A 20203-nucleotide genomic window follows, 5' to 3' on the forward strand; every position below is an offset into this window, starting at 1 on the left:
TTTCTGTCTTTGTGCCAGTACCATACTGTCTTGATGACTGTGGCTTTGTAGTAGAGCCTGAAGTCAGGCAGGTTGATTGCTCCAGTTCCATTCTTCTTTCTCAAGATTGCTTTGGCTATTCAAGTTTTTTTGTATTTCCATATAAACTGTGAAATTATTTGTTCTAGCTCTGTGAAAAATACCGTTGGTAGCTTGATAGGGATTGCATTGAATCTATAGATTGCTTTGGGTAGTATATTCATTTTCACTATATTGATTCTTCTGATCCGTAAAAGCATCAATTCTTTAGTGCTTATATCTACCAGGCTTAAATCTGTTAGGCTTAAATCTACCATTTTATTTTTTATTTTCTGTCCCCTATTTTCTTTTTCCTGTGAGTTTCTTGAACATTTTTTAGAATTTAATTTTATCTATAATTTTTTTAAAATCTACCCTGTATCTCTTTGTTTAGTTTTTTTTAGTGTTTGCTTTAGGTTTACATTATACATGTGTAACTTGTAGTCTACTAGTGTTGACATTTTGTCAGTGAGAATAAAATGTAGAAACCTTACCTTCTTTTAGTCCTCCACCATTTGTAATATAATTGTCTGAAGTATTTCTTGTACAACAGTAAGAACCTCCATCAGTGTTACAGTCTTTCAGCTATCTAACACAATTTAGAAAAGAAGAAAATTTTAAGTCTCTTGTATTTAGTTACATATTTGCTCTTTCCGTGTTTTTTCCTTCCTGTCATTTCAGGATCCCTTCTTCTATCACTGTCTTTTATGTTTAGAGAATTTTCTCTTACCATTATTTTTAGGATTGGTCTACCGGTTACACTTTCTTTTAGTTTTTCATTATGTGAAAATGTCTTGATTTTTTTTCTTCGTTCCTAAAGGATATTTTCACTGAATATAGAATTCTTGGTTGATAATTCTTTTTTTTCCTCAGCACATGAAAAATGTACTATTTCCTTTTGGCCTCCATGATTTTTGATGAGAAATCCACTATCGTTCAAATTTTTTTCCTATGCAGATTTTCCTATTTTTCCCTCTGGATACTTCCAAGATCTTTTCTTTGTCTTTCATTGTCTAAGTGTTAATAGTTTGACTGTAGATTTGTTTGAGTTTATCCTGCTCAGCTTCTTGAACCTACATACTTATATCTTTTGCCAGATTAGGAAATTTTTAGTCATTTTTTTCTTGTTACATTTATCAACCCTGCTAGATTTCTCCCCTGTCCTTTTGAGACTCCAGTGGCTTGAATGTTAGATCTGTTATTATCCCATACATAACCTGAGGCTCTGCCCACCATCCCCTCTCTTTATTTTCTGGTCTGTTTTCCCTCTGTTGTTCCTATTAGGTTATTTCTTTAAGCTCACTGATCCTTTGTTCTGTCTGTTCTAGTCTTGGACTCATCTATGGAGTTATTTTTATTTTGGTTATGGTATTTTTAAGTCCTAAAATGTCCACTTGGTGGTTCTTTATTTCTTCGGTAGGACTTACTTTTTTGTTTTTTTGCTGAAACTTTCTATGTTTTTATTTATTTCAAATGTGTTCATAGTTGCTCATTGAGTCATTTTTATGATGCCTGCTTTCACATTTTCTATCAGATAAGTTCAACATCCATGTTGTCTCAGTGTTGTTGTCCTAATGATTGTCTTTTATCATTTAAGCTGGAGATTGTATGGTTTTCAGTTCTATCCTGTACATTTTAGGAATTATGTAATGAGACTCTGAATCTTATTAAATCTTCTGTTTTAGCCAGATTCTGATTCTCTGCTGGTGGGGGAAGAGGAATTCTTATTCATTACTATCATGTAGAAATAGAAGCCCAGGTTCTGGGTCAACTGCTGTTGATACCCCTGGAGGAAGGAGAAGAGTTCCTTATAACTGCTGAATGAGAGCTGGTTCAGGCTCCCCTTTGCTTCTTCCTGTTACCACTCTGACTGGGACAGGGAGGAGTACCTTATTACTGTTCCTTGTGGCCTCCAGTGATATCCTGGTTGGGAGGAGTCAGTTACACCTACAAAGTGGTGAAAGTCTAACCTTCCCGCTCAGCCTTCTCCGACGCCACCCTGACATGGAGGAGGAGGAATGGTTAGACTTGGTGGTGATGGAAATCCAGGCGCCTCATGTGGTCTCTGCTGACTCCACAAGAATAAGGGCTTATTACAACTTGTCAGAGGTTGAAGTCTAGGTTCTCACCTCGACTTTAGGCCTTTGTTGATGGGGGTGTGAGGGTAGAGCCAGTATTTTTCATGGTGTTTAATTGGAATAGATGGTTATTGTCTAAAAATGGCTTTTATCTTGCTAAGCTGGCTAGAGAAAGCTGGCTTTTCTCTGGGCACTTTTTGTCTCTTCCCATTGGTACTTCTGGATTGGTAGCTTCTCTGGTGCTCAGTCTGGGATGTATAAGGGATAACAAGAAAACCTAGGGAATTCACTTCTAAGTCCCAATTTTGTTGGTTTCCAAGATCTCTGATTGACTTGCCTTCTTCTCTTGACTTTTTAGTTTTATTATGTTTGTTCAACATCCTGGGCTTTTAGCCATGCTTGTTGGGAAGAAGAGGGAGATAGGCATCTACTCCATCTTGTCCTAGAATTGGAAGCCAGTTCATTTCTTTTTATTTAAGAATAGTATTCATTTGTATGGAATTTGTTTACGCATTCAGTAGTTAATGGATATTTTAATTGTTTCCCATTTGAGGCTGTTATAAAGAAAACTGCTGTTAAGTATTCACAAACAGGTCTGTATGTGGACATATATTGATCTGCATTCTTTTTTTCCTTGCCTTTTTCACTTAAGCCTTCACTGTCCATACTCAACGTCCATAGAACAATGGAACGCCAGTAGTAGCTTTGTGGAGTTTATTGCTGATTTCTCAGCTTAAGAGGTATTTTGAAGTTCGTAGTATTTTCTTTTTTTCAGTAATGTTCAAACCATGGCTTTCTGTGCTGTTTCCTTTGTGCTCCTTGCTGAACTTAACAGTTCTGGGGAGAGGTCTGTGGAAAGTTTCATATCCAGGCCTGGAAAGCTCCCCATTGTAGCGTTTCTTGAACTTCAATAAGACTTCCATCCACTGATCTTTACCACATTCTTTTCTTCTCCTATTTTACTTTCTTCTAGGCCTTTTTCCATGATCTGTCACCTTAGTTATTTTCTTACAGGTTACCTGAACTCCCCTGCCCTTCTCTTCCCTTTAATATAAATGAACTCAACCTCTTCCTTTATGTTCAGTGTGCACCTGAATATTGCTAGAGAAAAATCACACAGAAAGACTAATTTTACTTTAAATTCATGATCATAAACCTCACATGGGTACTTAACAATTAATGTGGAGTTTTACTGTGCTTCTCATTATACCTATGAGATTCTCCATCTCTGCAAACTGTAAATTGGTCACAGCTTCCTGAATCCAAATCTGCAAACCTGGATTGGCCTCCATCTCTTTGTCCTTAACACTTAGTAGATGTGGTGCCCCTTATCTTGTTGTGAGTGAATTCTTCCATTTGAGCTCTGGGTTCTCTGTCTTCATCCTACTAAAGGACTTTGCCCCTTCATTTATCCCTTCTTCTGTTTCATCAGTGTTATCTGCTTTTTTAGGTTATTCTCAGTAGCGTATAAACATGTTCTAGAATCTCCTATTCTAAAAGACATGTGTTCCCAGGCCTCGTCTCCAGTCCCCTCTCCCACTACCATTCCTGTTTATTTGCTGTCCTTTGAAGGCAGACTTCTCAAAGTAAGATTGTCTAATAGATATGGCGGGGGTGGGGGTGGGGCGCGGGTTATATGTGTGTGTGTGTGTGTGCATGCATGTATGGATACTAGCTCTGTTCACTGTAGGCAGTATCATCCCAGTAGCAGTGAATATGCTTACTTCCTATATACTTGATTTCTGAATAACATTCTCCAGGCAGGATTGTACACTAGATTTTTCTGTAATTATGAAAATGTCTTTTGTCTTAATTGTTCATTTTAGTGGCCAGTAGCTGTGTGGCTTATTGAAAACTTGAAATGCGACTAGTGCAACTGGAGAACTAAATTTTAAGTTTTGTCTAATTGTAATTAATTAAAATTTAAATAGCCACATGTGGCTACTGGCTGCCTATTAGACATACTCCAGTGAAAAGAAGGTGAACTTTTTTTTGAAGTAGTGACTTGTTTGAGAGTCACTGAAACAGAGAAAAATATAAAAGATGAGCCTAGAGCATCTATGGAGTCAGAAAGTAAGGAATTGCTCAAAAAATAATGAGGGCGTGTAGAAAGGATGTTGAAGTCAATTAGAAAGTGCTCCAAATAACTAAGTCTGGGACAGTTTGAGCATCAAAATGAATAATGATAATAATAGATTAAAGTCTGTAAAGTAAATATCAGTGAGCCAATGCTGATGTAACAAGTACATGGTAGAGAAAGGACTGCTTTTCCTTATTTGTGAATATAGGACAAATGATAGAAATAAATCACTATTAGCAAGTACTACAATATTAGTGCAGGGACAGATTATCTATAGATACTGAATAAGTGGGCATAAGTGTAATGACAAACAGCATATATGCATAGTCTCAAAGAATAACACTGTAAGATGTCTGATAGGTACATACCATCTTAACTGGTGGTGGTATTCACTTGTGTCTGACACTTTGCAACCCCAGGCTCCTCTGTCCATGGAATTGTCTAGGCAAGAATATTGGAGCTGGTTTCCATTTCCTCCTCTAGGGTATCTTCCCATCCCAGGGATCAAACCTACGTCTCTTAGGTCTCCTGCTTGGCAGACAGGTTACTTCCTACTGTACCAGCTGGGAATCCCCATCTTAACTGAGTGCTCAAAACTAATGTCACCAATAATGAGACATTCAGTACCTCCTGGTAAGTTGCATTAAGAAGGATACCAAGATGCATAACCTTAGTCTAATCATAAGCAAACATCAGGCAAATTCAATTTAAGGAATATTTTACAAAATAACTGGCCAGTACTGGCAAGTTCATGGAGCAAACAACCATTTTGGATAGAGGAGACTAAGTGGACATGACATCTAAATGCAATTTGAGATCCTGTGTTGCATCATGCACCAGGAAAAGGACATTGGTGACATTTAAGTAATGTCTGTAGACTAGTTAACTTTATTATTAACTAACATCGTATCAATGACTGTTTTCTGTTTCTATAATTCTACTCTGATTACACAAAATGTTAACATTGGGTGATGGGTATACAGGAACTCCAAACATTTAACAGCTTTTTGAAAGTCAAAAATTAATTCAAAATAAAAAGTTTTAAAAATTGTCTACAACTTGTGCATCCCACCCAGATCTTTTTTCTAGCTCTAGACTCATTGTCCACCTGCCTTTTTGGCTATTCCACTTTGATGTCTCACAGCACACAAATTTAACACATTTAAAACTGCAATATTGAATCTTATATCTGTTAGTATCTAACTCTTCCCCACAGCCTTAGCAGATAGTACCACCATCCACCCGACTGATCAAGCCAGAAATCTAAAGTCACTTAAAACTTTTTCTCCTCTACCCCACCACAGATAGGATTGTTTTTTATCGGTTCTATAAAATTTTTTCTTGAATTTTCTAATGTTTAATAAATATCTACTGACATCTCCTTATTTCAGACCAGCAATCATTTCTTACCTTGACTATTTCAATAATCTTTTAACTCTTCTTCCATTCAGCAGTCCATTCTGTTTGTAAGCAGCCCAGAGCAGTCTTTTGGAACATAAACTAGACCATGGCAGTCCCCTGCTCAGACACTTGAGTTTGCAGTGCATTTATTTAGAATAAAATTCAGGCTCCTTATCATGGCCCATAGATCCAGCAACCTCTCCTGCCTCTTTGATCTTGTTTTGTTGCATACTTCGTATAAAAATGCTTGTTGGCCTTCTCTCAGTTCTCTGAGAGTGACATTACTCTTCTAGCTGCCTTTCCTTTTCCCAGGAATGTCCTTATGCCCATTATTCTTGTATTTGGTTCATTCTTGTTTTTTAAGTTTCAACTTAAATGTCACTTACCGTAAAATAGGGCACACTGTTCTTTGTCTTCCACAGCACTCGCCACTATTTGTAGTTATTATTAGTTTTCAGTTGTTGCTTGTCATCTCTTTCTTTAGGCAGACTCTAAGCTCCATGAGGGCGGGGCTGTGTTTGTCTTACTCACTTCATGGCCCCAGCATCTGGCACTTAACTAGGCACTAAATACATTTTAAAACAGGTAAATGAAGAAGGGTTAACATTTGACTTCTTAATGGATGAATAGAAAGTAGCTTGTCTAGAAAAAGTGTTTTTTTCCAAAAGGAAAAAAATAATACAAACAAAAATACAAAGTCAAGAAACGGCATGGTATTTTGTGTATGTGTATGATTAAAAGCAGTTTGATGTTGCCTGATATATGAACACTGAGTCAGAGATTGATCAGAAATTGATGAAATAGGCTGGAGCTAGTTCTTAGAGGCTTTTATGTACCATATGAACTTATAAAACTTAGGAGCTTATGGAACTATTGGAAGGTTTTAAACAGTAGAGAGTGGACAGATTTGTATCTGGTGCTGCCAAAGCGAGCACCTGATTTGCATTTTAGAAAGATCAGATTTGTGAGAGCAGTAAGTATAGAAACTAGGAGGTGAACTTGAAGAATATTACGCTGATGCTGGAGAAAATTCTTGAGAATCCCTTTGACTGCAAAGAGATCAAACCAACCAGTCAATCCTAAGGGAAATCATTCCTTAATACTCACTGGAAGGACTGTTGCTGAAGCTGATGCTCCAGTACTTTGGCCACCTGATGCGAAGAGCTGACTCATTGGCAAAGACCCTGATGCTGGGAAAGAGTGAAGGCGAAAGGAGAAGGGAGCAGTAGAGGATGAGATGGTTAGATAGCATCACCAACTCAGAGGATATGAATTTGAGCAAACTCCAGGAGATAGTGGAGGACAGAGGAGCCTGGCGTGCTGTAGTCCATGGAGTCACAAAGAGTTGAGCATAACTTAGCGACTGAACAATAACAATAAAGGGGTACTGGATTTACTTTGTGAGATCCAAGTGAGAGTGGATTCTGTGCCAGAACAATAGTTGCAGATATGAGAAAAGAGGCCAGATGAAGTAATGTTTAGAGAGTAGAATCACTGAAATGTATTGATTGATTAGATATAGAAAGTGAGGAAGGAGGAATTATTCCAATATGGCTCCTAGATTTCTAGCTGTGTTATGGGGGTGGTGGTGGTATATACAACTAAGAAAAAATACTGGAGGAGGAGCTGCTTTAGTAGATGGTAGTGAGTTGAGTTTTAGCCACTCTTGAACATCTATGTAGGGATTTCCATCAGACATTCAGATACAGAAATCTTTAACTCTGTGGTGAGATCTCATATTCAAGTGTATTGTTGATAGTTGTGGCCATAAGAATAGATGCGATAGATTGTAGTAGGCTTAAGGGAGGTTATGTAGCATAAAGAGAGCAGTTGCTAGCAAATCCAGCAGTAGAGGGCTTCCCTGGTTGTTCAGATGGTAAAGAATCCACTTGCCAATGTCAGTGCAGGAGACCTGGATTCAATCCCTGGGTCGAGATGATCTCCATCATCTTGAGAAAGGAATGGCAACTCACTGCAGTATTCTTGCCTGGGAAATCTCATAGAGGAGCGTGGCAGGCTGCAGTTCATGGGGTTGCAAAGAGTCAGACACGACTGAACAACTAACACTCAGTTTTTTCCAGAAGTTAGAATTACAAAAACATGTGCGAAAAACCTGAAGCATACAGATAGGTGTTACAAAGGAAGTTAGGGTCAAGGGAACCAAGAGAGAAAAGAGTTTCAGGGAGAGAGTGATCAGGAATATTGCATGCTGCCAAGAAATCCAGTGAGAAAACCCCTGAAAAATATGGATAGCATTTGACACTCAGGGGACCTTAATGAGGAGAGTTTCCATGGAATGAAAAACAGAAAAAACTGGATTTCAGTAAGGGAAGGAGTGAATAGGAGGTCAAGAAATTGGGAGTGAAAATAGAAAAATTAGATAGGTGCAAAGTGACTTGAGGTCCAGGCAGTAATTTTTATTTTAGAGAAACGGACTGAGGTAAAGAACCTCAGGAGGGAAAATTGAGACAAATTGAATATATGGTTGTTGCTGGTATATGAAAATTTTAAAAATTGTTTTATATCCTGCAACCTTTTTACATTCACTTATTAATTCTACTAGCTTTTTAAAATAGATTTCATTCAATGTTGTACACAGACAGTTATGTCATCTATGAATAGATGGCTTTACTTCTTCCTTTTCAGTCTGTTTCTTCCTTTATTGTACTGGCCAGAAACTCCAGTACAATGTTGAATAGAAGTTGTGAGAACAAACATTCTTGTCTTATTACTTATCTTAGGGGGTAATTTTTCAATTTTTTAACCACCAAGTACAATGTTAGCTATCCATCATCAGGTTGAGAAAATTCCCCCTTTGTTCCTAGTTTACTGAGAATTTTTACCAGAGATGGATATTCAGATGATCTTAACACTTATTTTTTGTTTTTATCTGTTAAAATGGTGAATTTTGTTGACTGATTTTTGAATGTTTAAACTACATCCACTTGGTCATGTTGTGTTAATATTGTTACATATTTCTGGCTTTGATTTGCTGAAATTTTGTTAAGGATTTTTGCATCTCTGTTCATGAAAGATATTAGTTTGTAGTTTTCTTATAATGTCTTTGGTTTTGTAATCAGGATGTTAATGGTCACTTTGGATGAATTGGGAAATAGTCTCTCCTCTTCAGTTTTCCAAGTTTTTATAGAACTCATGTAATTTATTTTTTACATGATTAGTGTAAGAATTCACCAGTGAGGCTATCTGGGTCTGGAGTGTGTTTGTTTTGTTTTATATTGTATTTTTATGTCTGCTTGATATATTGAACTCGTTATTATAGAATATCCCTCTTTATTCTAATATTGGTAATATTCTTCATTGTGAAATCTAGTTTGATATTAATATGCCCACTCTGGCTCCGTGGCTGGTTGTTTCACTTGCTTTCTTCCTTTTTTCACGTTTGTAGTTTAAATTTAATACTAGAAGATTTTTAGTCCAACTTTGATTTTATACTTGTATTTCTTTCCTCTTACATTGAAAATCTTAATCCTTAACATTATATACTTAACAATATGATTATTTATTTACATTATTTTATAAAATAGAGACAGTAGATTCAAAATAATAATACCAGTATTACCACTGATGATTAGGTTACTGAATGAAGTTTTAGAGGTCTTAACTGTTCTATTTGTTCTAAGACTGTATATCACTATGGATTAGAATCAAATACTGTGCTCTAGTCTTTTGAACTAATTCTAGTTCTCTCTTTAAGTTTATTTTCACTTTTGAAATGTAAAAGTTTTCTATGTTTGCAAACTCAAAACTGTGTCAGATATATCTGAATAAGTCCCCATTCCCAAATTTTAGTCTTTTTAGTATTTTTACAAATACAAGCAAATAGATTTATGCACATATATTGATATAAATAAAAATATATTAATGTTTCCCATTCCATTCTTATACAAAGTATAGAGTTCTGTAACTTCTTTCTTCACTTAAGAATATATACTGAAGATCTCTCCATAATCAGTGTAATCAGAGAATAGATATTTACTCCATTCTTTAGACAACTATGTAGAATTCCATTGTATAGATTTACCATAATTTATTCAGCTAGACCCTTGCTAATGGGTATTTGGATTGTCATTACTCATTCATTCAGCTTTCCTTTAGTTAGTATTAGCATGGCATATATTTTTCTGTTGTTTACTTTTATTTTTATCTTATATTTAAAAGAATTTCTTAAAGACAGAGTATAATTTTTTTGTCCCATCTGAAAATTTATGCTTTAGTTGACATGTTTAGACCATTTACATATCTGTATAATGTGTCTTTTACTCTACCTTCATGTTTACTAATCTTTTCTTCTGCCATTTCTAACCTTCTATTAATCCTACTCAGTATTTTTCATATCAGAACTTGAGGACGTTCAGATTTTAATGTCTTCTGTGTTTCTACCAAACATATGAAATATAGTTATAATAACTTTTTCTATGTCCTCATCTACTAATTCTATCATCTGTGTCATTTCTGGATCTGTTACTGTTGATTTGGCTTTTTTCCATCCTGGGTTGTATTTTCTTGACTTCTTTGTGTTTCTAGTTATTTTCTGTTGGATGCTAGACATTGTGAAGTTGCTGGATACTTTTGTATGCTTATGAATATACTTGAAGACTTAAATTATTTGGAAACAGTTTGATTCATTTATGGTTTACATTTAAGCTTTGTTAACTGGAACCAGAATGGCCTTTTAGCCTGTGGCTAATATTTTCCCACTACTGAGGCCAGCACCCATAAATTACCAGCTTTTTACCATGCCCATGGGATCTCTTGATAGTCATTTGTAGGCTTCAGGAATTGTCCCCTCTGTTCTTTCTAACTCCCCCCCAATGCCTCACATGTATGTGCTTATTAGCACATACAGTTTCCTCACATGTATGTGTTTATCAGCACTCAGCTGAAGACTGGGGATGGGCAGGTGGTGTGGGTAATTTTGTAGCTCTCTGGCGATTTCTTTCACTCTGTGCAGCTCTGTTTCCTCCAGTACTCTGTCCTGGGTACTCTAGTCACCTTGGCCTTCCCCAACTGACAGCCTCTCTCTTCCTTCTCAAGGAGACCATCTAGCAGTAGGCTGAGACAGTTAGAGGGCTCACCTTGTTTATTATCCCCTTGAGATTACTGTCCTGAACTTCTGGTAATTACGCTTTTTTTTTTAAAGGTATTGAAGTGGGAGGATAAATGTTAACTCCCTGTACTACTACATACTCTTGTTTGTCAGTTCAGTTCAGTTCAGTCACTCAGTCGTGTCTGACTCTGCGACCCCATGGACTGCAGCATGCCAGGCCTCCCTGTCCATCACCAACTCCCGGAGCCTACTCAAACTCATACCCTTTGAGTCAGTGATGCCATCCAACCATCTCATCCTCTGTCGTCCCGTTCTCCCCCTGCCTTCAATCTTTCCCAGCATTAGGGTCTTTTCCAATGAGTCAGTTCTTTGCATCAGGTGGCCAGAGTATTGGAGTTTCATCTTTAGCATCAGTCCTTCCAATGAATATTCAGGACTCATTTCCTTTAGGATGGACTGGTTGAATCTCCTTGCAGTTCAAGTGACTCTCAAGAGTCTTCTCCAACACCACAGTTCAAAAGCATCAAATCTTTAGTGCTCAGCTTTCTTTATAGTCCAACTCTCACATTCATACATGACTGCTAGAAAAACCATACCTTTGACCAGACAGACCTTTGTCGGCAAAGTAATGTCTCTGCGTTTTAATATGCTAAGTTGGTCATAGCTTTTGTTCCAAGGAGCAAGTATCTTTTAATTTCATGGCTGTAGTCATCATCTGCAGTGATTTTGGAGCCCCCCAAAATAAAGTCTCTCACTCTTTCCATTGTTTCCCCATCTATTTGCCATGAAGTGATGGGACTGGGTGCCATGATCTTAGTTTTCCGAATGTTGAGTTTTAAGCCAGCTTTTTCACTTTCTTCTTTCACTTTCATTAAGAGGCTCTTTAGTTCTTCTTTGCTTTCTGCCGTAAGGGTGGTGTCATCTGCATATCTGAGGTTATTGATATTTCTCCCGGCAATCTTGATTCCAGCTTGTACCTCATCCAGCCCATCAGTTTGCATGAGGTACTCTGCATATAAGTTTAAATAAGCAGAGTGACAATATACAGCCTTTACAGACTCCTTTCCCAATTTGGAACCAGTCTGTTGTTCCATGTCCAGTTCTAACTGTTGCTTCTTGATCTGTGTACAGATTTTTCAGGAGGCAGTTCAGGTGGTCTTGTATTCCCATCACTTGAAGAATTTTCCAGAGTTTGTTGTGGTCCACACAGTTAAAGGCTTTGTCATAGTCAATAAAGCAGAGCAGAAATTGATGTTTTTCTGAAACTCTCTTGCTTTTTCGATGATCCAAAGGATGTTGGCAATTTGATCTCTAGTTCCTCTGCCTTTTCTAAATCCAGCTTGAACTTCAGGAAGTTCATGGTTCATGTACTGTTGAAGCCTGGCTTGAAGAATTTTGAGCATTACTTTACTAGCATGTGAGATAAGTGCAATTGTGTGGTAGTTTGAACATTTGCTGGCATTGTCTTTCTTTGGGGTTGGAATGAAAATGGACCTTTTGCAGTCCTGTGGCCACTGCTGAGTTTTCCAAATTTGCTGGCATATTGAGTGCAACACTTTCACAGCATCATCTTTTAGGATCTGAAATAGCTCAACTGGAATTCCATCACCTGCACTAGCTTTGTTCGTAGTCATAGTCATGCTTCCTAACGCCCATTGACTTGACTTTGCATTCCAGAATGTCTGGCTCTAGGTTGGTGATCACACCATCATGATTATCTGGGTTGTGAAGATCTTTTTTGTATAGTTCTTATGTGTATTCTTGCCACCTCTTCTTAATATATGTAGAAGTTAATATTTGTCTTTTAGTTTAAAAATCCTAGGCAAAGAATCAAATCATTCTCTTTTATAAACAAGTTTGAACTAAATTTATTTTCCGTTGTAATTTCTAGAAAATGTGTCATTATCTAATGCTTTATATGTCATATATAAATAAAATACAAGATAATTTGGTGTAGTAAGGTTATTTTAACATTAATTTTAACTCATTCATGGTTTACGATGTGAAGTTGTTTGATTTACCAATTAGAAGTGTAGTTAAATAGGAAAATATTTCATAATATATGTAGCAAATAAAATATTCTGTATTTAATACTACTACTTGTTTGTCAGAAAACCTAATTTTTATACTTATATTTTAAAATTATTTAAGAGTACTTCTGATGATTTTTATAGACTCATATTTTTGGGTTATGGGTGTTTTTTTGGTTTGTATACTGAAAAGCATTTTTCTCATTATTTTCATACTTCATAAAATTATAGTGACTTTTTATAATTAAGATTTCTCATAATTAGTGTTTACATCAGATAAATTTGGTATTATGAAGAAAGTATGCGTTGCCCCAAAGTTCGTTCGGGTTTTTCCTTAGTGTGTTACGGAAAAACCCAAACAAACTTTGTGGCCAAGCAAATACAGTATATTCTGGCACAGTGGGAATGTAGGAGGACTTTGAACTTTAGAGATGGAGTTAAGAAAGTAGAAGTTGAGTCCCACTTCTTACAAGTTGTTTTACCTCTTAAGCATTATTTTGTTATTTTCTCACATAAATTTTTTAGCCTTACTTTCTTCTTTAAAATGACATGATTATACCTTTCTCAAAGACAGTTGTGAGAATTAGGTGCATTCTGTGAAAATAAATAGTAAACTGCAAAAACTGTATAAAAATCAGGTATCATTTTGAGATTGAGCCTAAGAAGTATACATTTTAAACAGTATGTACAGTGGGAAAATTTGACTATACCCAAGCCTGACATTAATAACCAGAATTGTTGTCTTGACCTGTACTTTTCATCAGTTAGTTTCAGAAATTTTTTTAATTTGATTTTTGATACCCAGTTTAATAGAAATGAGTCATATTATCATTTCTTTCTTTACTCGGCAGCATACCATTTGCACTTCACACACATATATGATCTGTGGGTTGTAGAGAGAAATTAGAATGTTGTTCAGTAGCTCATATCTTTCAGCCAAGAATGCTTTTCACCAACAGTCATGAATTTATTGTAGGCACTGGGAAATGTACACCCTTAGATGGTCAACTGAATTGTGAACCTCAATAAAGAGAAAATTTGAGGAGCAGGTCATTAAGTCAGATTCAGTGTTCTTTGTAAATACCAGTGACCATTGTCCATGAAGTAGATGAGATGATCTTGGTTTTTATGGTCTAAATCATTTTCTGCAGAATGATGCAGGAGCTGTTACTGAGAGTCAGAATAAAACTTGCAGGACTGTATGTGGCTTGCTCTTTATTTATGAATCAGATTTTAAGTGGAAACCACAGTTGTTTCCTTGTTTCTCATTCATGCTTTAGCAGAGGATATGATGCTACAGATTTGACTTGGTTTGTAGTTTCTCCTTTAAGGTTAACACCCTTTTCTTTTCCTTTTTAGAAGCCACAGTCGTTTTAATGTATTAGCAAACCACAGCATGTACCTTGTTGGATATGCTTTGTGTGCTAAATATTACTTGGTAGTCTCAGTACTAATTGTGGTGGTCTAGTCCTGTTTTGGAAGTATAGCATAAGAAAATGAGTTCAGGGAGCTCAGCTCAGTGCTTTGTGATAACCTAGAGGGGTGGGGGTTGGAGGGGTGGTAGGTTCACGGGGGAGGGAATATATGTATACATATAGCCGATTCATGTTGTTGTACAGCAGAAACTAACACAACATTGTAAAGCAATTATACTATCCAAAAAAATCTAAAAAAAATAAGTGCATGCATACATATGTTTGGGATAAGTGATATATATATAGGCATACAACTTTCAGTTCAATTCAGTCGCTCAGTCGTGTCTGACTCTTTGTGACCCCATGAATCGCAGCATACAACTTTAGACATGTGAAAATCAATTTTAACCCTTTGACTTTATTAACTTGTATTTAAAGATAATGTTTTATGTTGTTTAACCTGAGTGTAATAATGTTAATTTTCCCTTATTCTTCCTTAGTGTCAAGGCGTGCCATGGGTTGCCTCTAATAAATGGACAAAGCTGTGACCCTTATGCAACAGTTTCTCTAGTGGGCCCTTCCAGGTAATGTTTATTGAATTAGTATTAGATTTTTAAGTTTAAAAATTACAAATTAAGTTTCTAAGAGAACATATTAAATATCTATTTATGAAATAGACTAATGAATGCTTTTTGAAAGAAAAATCTTCAGTTCTGTTATATACTTGCAAATAGCCAACTCTTCTTTTATGAAGGAAAACAAGTGCCATTTCAAATCTGCCAGACTCTTAGGCTATGGGGAGCAACCTCTTTTACAGTATTTAAAATGTACTTTAAAACATGAACTTGACCTTCTTTCATCATCAGCCTTCTTATTTTCAAATGTCTTAGATTTTATTGCAGGTAGAATCCTGTTTTAAGAAATGTTAGCTCAAAATAGCAAGGAAGTTTCAATATTTTTATCTAGAAAGCAACTCAGGACTAAAAATACCTTTTCTGCTTGTGCCATCTGTGCTGTTCAGAGAGAATTCCAGAACATGGTGATGCACACTGTATCATTGATTTAAATTACTTAACAATAATTTATAGAACATCTATAGCAATTTTTAGTATTTTCTATTTTATAATTTCATTATGGTTTCTTTCAGAGCCTGACTAGTTGAAATTTGTCTACAACTTGAAGGCTTAGAATCAAGAAACAAAGAGCATAATAGTGCCACACAGAAACATATATATATATACATACGCATACATACATACATGTACTGCTTCTTCCCAGCCCCAAACTCACTATGTATCTTATTTTTAAGAAAATAACCAGTAAGTCACTTTGAAAAATGTATTTGTCCCTATGGTATGTAAAGCACCATGCCTGGTACTTACTGGGTCTCAAGCAATAGTATCCTATTATTAGTAAGATGGTTTTAAATTTAAAAGCAGATACTCAGTTGTATAATATTCATGCTGTCAAAGGGATTTAGTTCTCCATGTTTCAAGTGTTTAGTGGAATTGTTCTTGGTTTTTGTTCTTGTTTATAATCAGTGCCCAACAGATTCCTTAGTGTAAATGCTTAGTAATGTACAGATAGAAACTGTTTAGCATCTGAGTTTGTTTTAAAAAGTCACTATTGGTTTTGATACTGTGCTATGGTTGTGGAGGATGTTACTGTTGGGGAGCTGGTCAAAGTCTCCATGGGACTTCCCTGTACATTTCTTTGCAGCCTCCTCTGCATCTCTAATTATTTCAAAGTAAAAAGTTTTTAAAAAAAAAAGCCACATTGTAGCCAAAGTCCAAGAGGTAAACTGAGTTAAATGTGTTCCTGGGGTATTTTTCAACATAGAATAAGGTATTTGAATCTCATTGTCTTCCTTCTGCTATTTATTTGAGTTGCTTATATAATGGAACGTGTTATTTAAAAACCCCTGAAGGAAACTTGGCAGTCAATCTAATATAGCCATGGAATAATAAAATCTTGGCATATATCACATATACAAAATTTGTATCTTCTTTGGTTTGAGTTTTTAGAGACACATCAGTTTTTCCCCTCAAGTAATGTTTAAAGCTACTGCCTTCCCTGAATCATCCTAACAGTTAAACAGAAAGAGGCCTGGCTCCCTGGTTGGAAATAGCATGTTTTATAATTGTGTACTGTTAAGTTCTACAAGGTAAAACTCTACCACATTGGAACAGGAATGACCAAAAGAAGACAAAAGTAAAGAAGAAAACAAGCAATCCGCAGTTTAATGAAATCTTTTATTTTGAGGTAACTTTTTGTTTTATTTAAATGTTAATACAACTAAGCATTTTTTCCCTGAAAACTGTGGGTTCATGGTGTGACACAGTGGAGGCCCAGTGCATAAAACGAAGGCAGAGTCTGATTAATTTGAGGAGGGGGAGGTCTAGGACCACACCCGTTCTTCAGTCAGCCGTGGTATCACACCCCACTTCACACAGAACCCCACCTTATCCAGCCCCCCAGGACTCTTTGGCAGAATACTGCTTGAAAGCCATTAGTGAAATAAGTACAACATCCACTTGTTAGATCTGGGTTCTAGTCCCAGTTGAGTTTGGACAGATCACTACATGAGAGACTCAAATTTCTTGTGAAAGGATAATTTTGTCAGAGAGAACAATAGCATCCCAACCTAAGTCATAGAGTTTCTATGAGGTTCAAATGGGAAAATGCTTTGAGATTATAAAGTACAATATGATTAAGGCCTTGTTATTAGCTAAATCACTCTAAGGACACATGCTTTTTTCATAGAGAACTTCAGCTGCCTTGAAGTTGCCCAAAATACAGGGCTTTGAAGTTCCTTACTATGGAGCATTGTTAAATAAATCCTTTTTCTTATTAGAAAACGACAGGAAAAAACAAAAATAATTAAGCTCTATTCTAAAAGATTGTGTTCTGCCCATAGGATATGTTGCAGTTGAAATTAACCTGTAGGAAAGTTTTGTTTTTGGTTTTTTTAAGTTACATTTTGTGCTTTTCCTTTTTTTTACATGGGTTTTTTTGTTTTTTTGATATTTCGAAGTGAAGAGAGTGAGGGCACATCTAGCCATGCCTGATTACTGTGCTTTAATAAAGGAACACAGTTGAAGAAATGCCAGAATTGAAGTAGGAAGAATTGTGGGGGTGGAGGCAAGGAAAAAAGAAAAACAAAAGAAAATGTACCAGTGTGAGATTTTTCCATTTTCCAGCCAAGGACTTATTTAATTCAGTTGTTCCGTATTTAAAAATGGCTATTACATCTAGCCTGAAGAAAATCCAAGAAGGGGCAACATGTAGCAATAAGCAGATGGTCCTTTGAAAATCAAGACCTGACCTGTTTGGTATATGCAAGCATGCATATCAAGCCTCAAAACATTCATTCGAAGGGCCCTTTTGTTGAGTTGATTATAAAGATAAAAGTTCAGTCTCTGTCCTCTAGCTAGAATAAGAGACCCAAAGCATGCACACGCATGCAGACATGCAGCAGTAAAATGCAGTAGTAGATGCTGGGGAGCTCTGCTGCCACTGAGTTAAGCCAGGGGAAAGAGTATTAGAGATGGAATATTTTGAACAAAGACATAGAAAGTTATGTCCAAAGAGTAGCAAGTAGTGATTTGACTGAAAGGGAATAAAGGGAGTTAAGCTTAGAAAGATAAAGTAGGACCAACTAATGAAAGACCTTGAGAGCAGGTTGGAGTATTGGACATTGAATATTGTTGAGCCCAGAGGTAACAAGAGTAATGAAGTATTTTGAGAAGAATTAACCATGATCTGTTGGCCAGATGGCTGCGAGAGAGAACAGAGATCAAGAGACTATTGTAGTCTAGGTGTTTTTTTTAAAAAAGGAAAAAGCAAAAGCGGGGGAAGAGTCTGACTCAAGAGAGTAATATGGAAACAGGGCGGAAGAGAAAGATGAGAAACTACAAATGGCAAGATAACAAATTGGTTACAGAAGAAAAGATAAAAGGAGGAGTCAGATGTTGTCCTCATGATTTCAAATCTGGAAAAGTTAAGAAGGAAAACAAGTGGTTCAGTGTGGGGCATAATGAGCTTGAGCTCTGACATGTAAAATCCTCCCATAAGAACTTCATGACTAAGATGGGTGATGACTGTAGATAAAGATTCAAGAATTGTTTACAGTGAGTCAAGAAAGCAAGCCAAGGGCGTAGAGGTATGCAAGAAAGGAGAGAAGTGAACCAGCTAAGTTCTGCCACATATTAAATATTTGACTTTGAATGTGTTTCTTAATTTCTGTACTTTAGCTTCCTCATTTTCAAGATGAGGATAATAAATCTAGCCCTGCCTGCCTCAGAGCAGTGTTCTGATGAACACAGAAGATAATGAACATGAAAGCACTTTGTTAACCATACAGCCCTGTGTAGCTTAAAGCAAAATAAAATATAAAACCCTGGAGAAAACCCATGTTTGTATGTTCTGAGGAAGAAGTAATGGCAGAGGTAGAAGCAAGGAGAGCAGAAGGTAGCCAGGATCGTGCTGGGTAAACTCAGAGAAGAGAATATCTCTGGGAAAATGGAGGATGTTTGTATGGTCACTCATTCAGATAAAGGGGTCACGGAAGGTGAGAACTCAAAATTTCATCATCAGACTTGATGATTAAGAGAGGGGTTTTAGGAGGATGATCTATGAGGAAGCCAGATTATAAGGAGTTACTGTAGTGAGTGGGTGGTGAGGAAGTGGAGGCTGTAAGGATGGGTAGCAGTTTTGAGATACTTGTCTGTGAAAGGAAAGAGATAGGAAAACCATAATTTAAAGGGAGAATTTTTCTTAGACTTGAATGAGGTGAACAGTCTGGTCAAGAAAGCTGCAATTAAAATAGATCGAATGCTGACTGCGTGTTTACTGCATACCATGTGGGGGTGGAGCTGTCTCAGAAAAGAGGAGGATCATCTCACCCTCTGATTCAGAAAAGGGTGAGAAAAGTCATCCAGGAAACAGGCCTCTATGGGAATGGACGTGTTCAGGTGGACAGTAGTTGAGGAAGTTCCTGTCAATGGCCTTGATATTTTCAGTAAAAATGTGAGAAGGAAGTGTGAGGGTGGCATTGTTATCTTGAGAAATGTGGGAAAGTCTTCAAACAGTTCCTAGCTTATGCAGTTTCACTGAAATAGAACACTTTTACTCTGAGTCACCAACAGATACATATGAACCAGAGAACCCAGTGTTCCTACATATTGAATCGATAAGGAAGGGTATGGAGGTAAAGTTGATTTTGATGTTTTATTTACCACCTTATCTTTACCTCTCTCTGCTACTTCCATAGCTGTTTGTGTATTTAGATTTGGGGTCAGATATTACATATGCATTTTCTTCTGTTTATAAGAAACACAAACACTTTAGGGATGGTTTTTTAAAGTTTGTGTAGGAAAAACATTAAAAACTTTTTTACTAAAATTTTTTGTTTATAGGTGACGAGATCCAGTAGTTACACCAGAAAGTCCCAGTTCCAGGTAGAAGAGGAAGACATTGAAAAGCTGGAAATTAGGTATGTGAATTGGATTTTAGAGTTGCTGTTTTCTGTGCCAAAAGAAAAATCCTAAATTTAACTGAAAAAGATGACTCAAGCTTAACAGAATTCTCTTTAGCAAGTTCATCAATGAAACTTAGAGGAATGTGCATTAAATTTAAATTATCTTCTAATTTAAATCCAAATTATCTTCTCAAAATCTCATTTCTTTGCAGAAGTAGTCAAGGTGTATTTATTTTAAAAATGACCTTATTTTCACCCATTTTATTTTTACCTATTTATATTTTTAGTTTTTCCCAAATTTAATTGCTCCTTAAAATTTTAAATCATAACATAATGGATGCGAAGAATATATAGAAAAGTAATTATATACTAGCCAATTTAGAAATAATTTTTTTATTCTTCTTAACATATCTGCTGTCTAACAGAAATTTCAGTGAGGTAAGAAGTCTTGTAAGATAACCCATCAGGTGCATGTGTTTGAAGTTTGTGCTATTTCCTAGGTCTTAAATATCTATGCTGTTTGGGAGGTGAAAGTTTTGTAAATGCATGTATAGGTGTGGTGTTAACAGTGTGTTCATCTGAAGGGTGTATTAAT

The 20203-nt window shown here is 36.3% G+C and overlaps 1 protein-coding gene across 6 annotated transcripts in view; it reads left to right on the plus strand.

Moving 5' to 3' along the window:
- The window catches only part of RASA2 (RAS p21 protein activator 2), a 127159-nt gene that overhangs the window by 58260 nt on the left and 48696 nt on the right, over positions 1-20203 (plus strand). For all 6 annotated transcript variants that reach the window (XR_015154139.1, XM_086373693.1, XM_086373351.1 and 3 more), the window contains 3 exons: positions 14630-14713; positions 16319-16391; positions 19547-19623. Coding sequence is in view for 5 of the 6 variants with exons in the window: in XM_086373693.1 (XP_086229819.1) it covers positions 14630-14713; positions 16319-16391; positions 19547-19623 (234 nt within the window). In the remaining variant the exon portion in view is untranslated. The remainder of the gene's footprint in view (positions 1-14629; positions 14714-16318; positions 16392-19546; positions 19624-20203) is intronic.

Source organism: Bos grunniens, chromosome 1 (genome assembly GCF_055505025.1).
Source record: "Bos grunniens cultivar Pamir isolate PY7600 chromosome 1, Bosgru_T2T1.0, whole genome shotgun sequence".
NCBI lineage: Eukaryota > Metazoa > Chordata > Mammalia > Artiodactyla > Bovidae > Bos > Bos grunniens.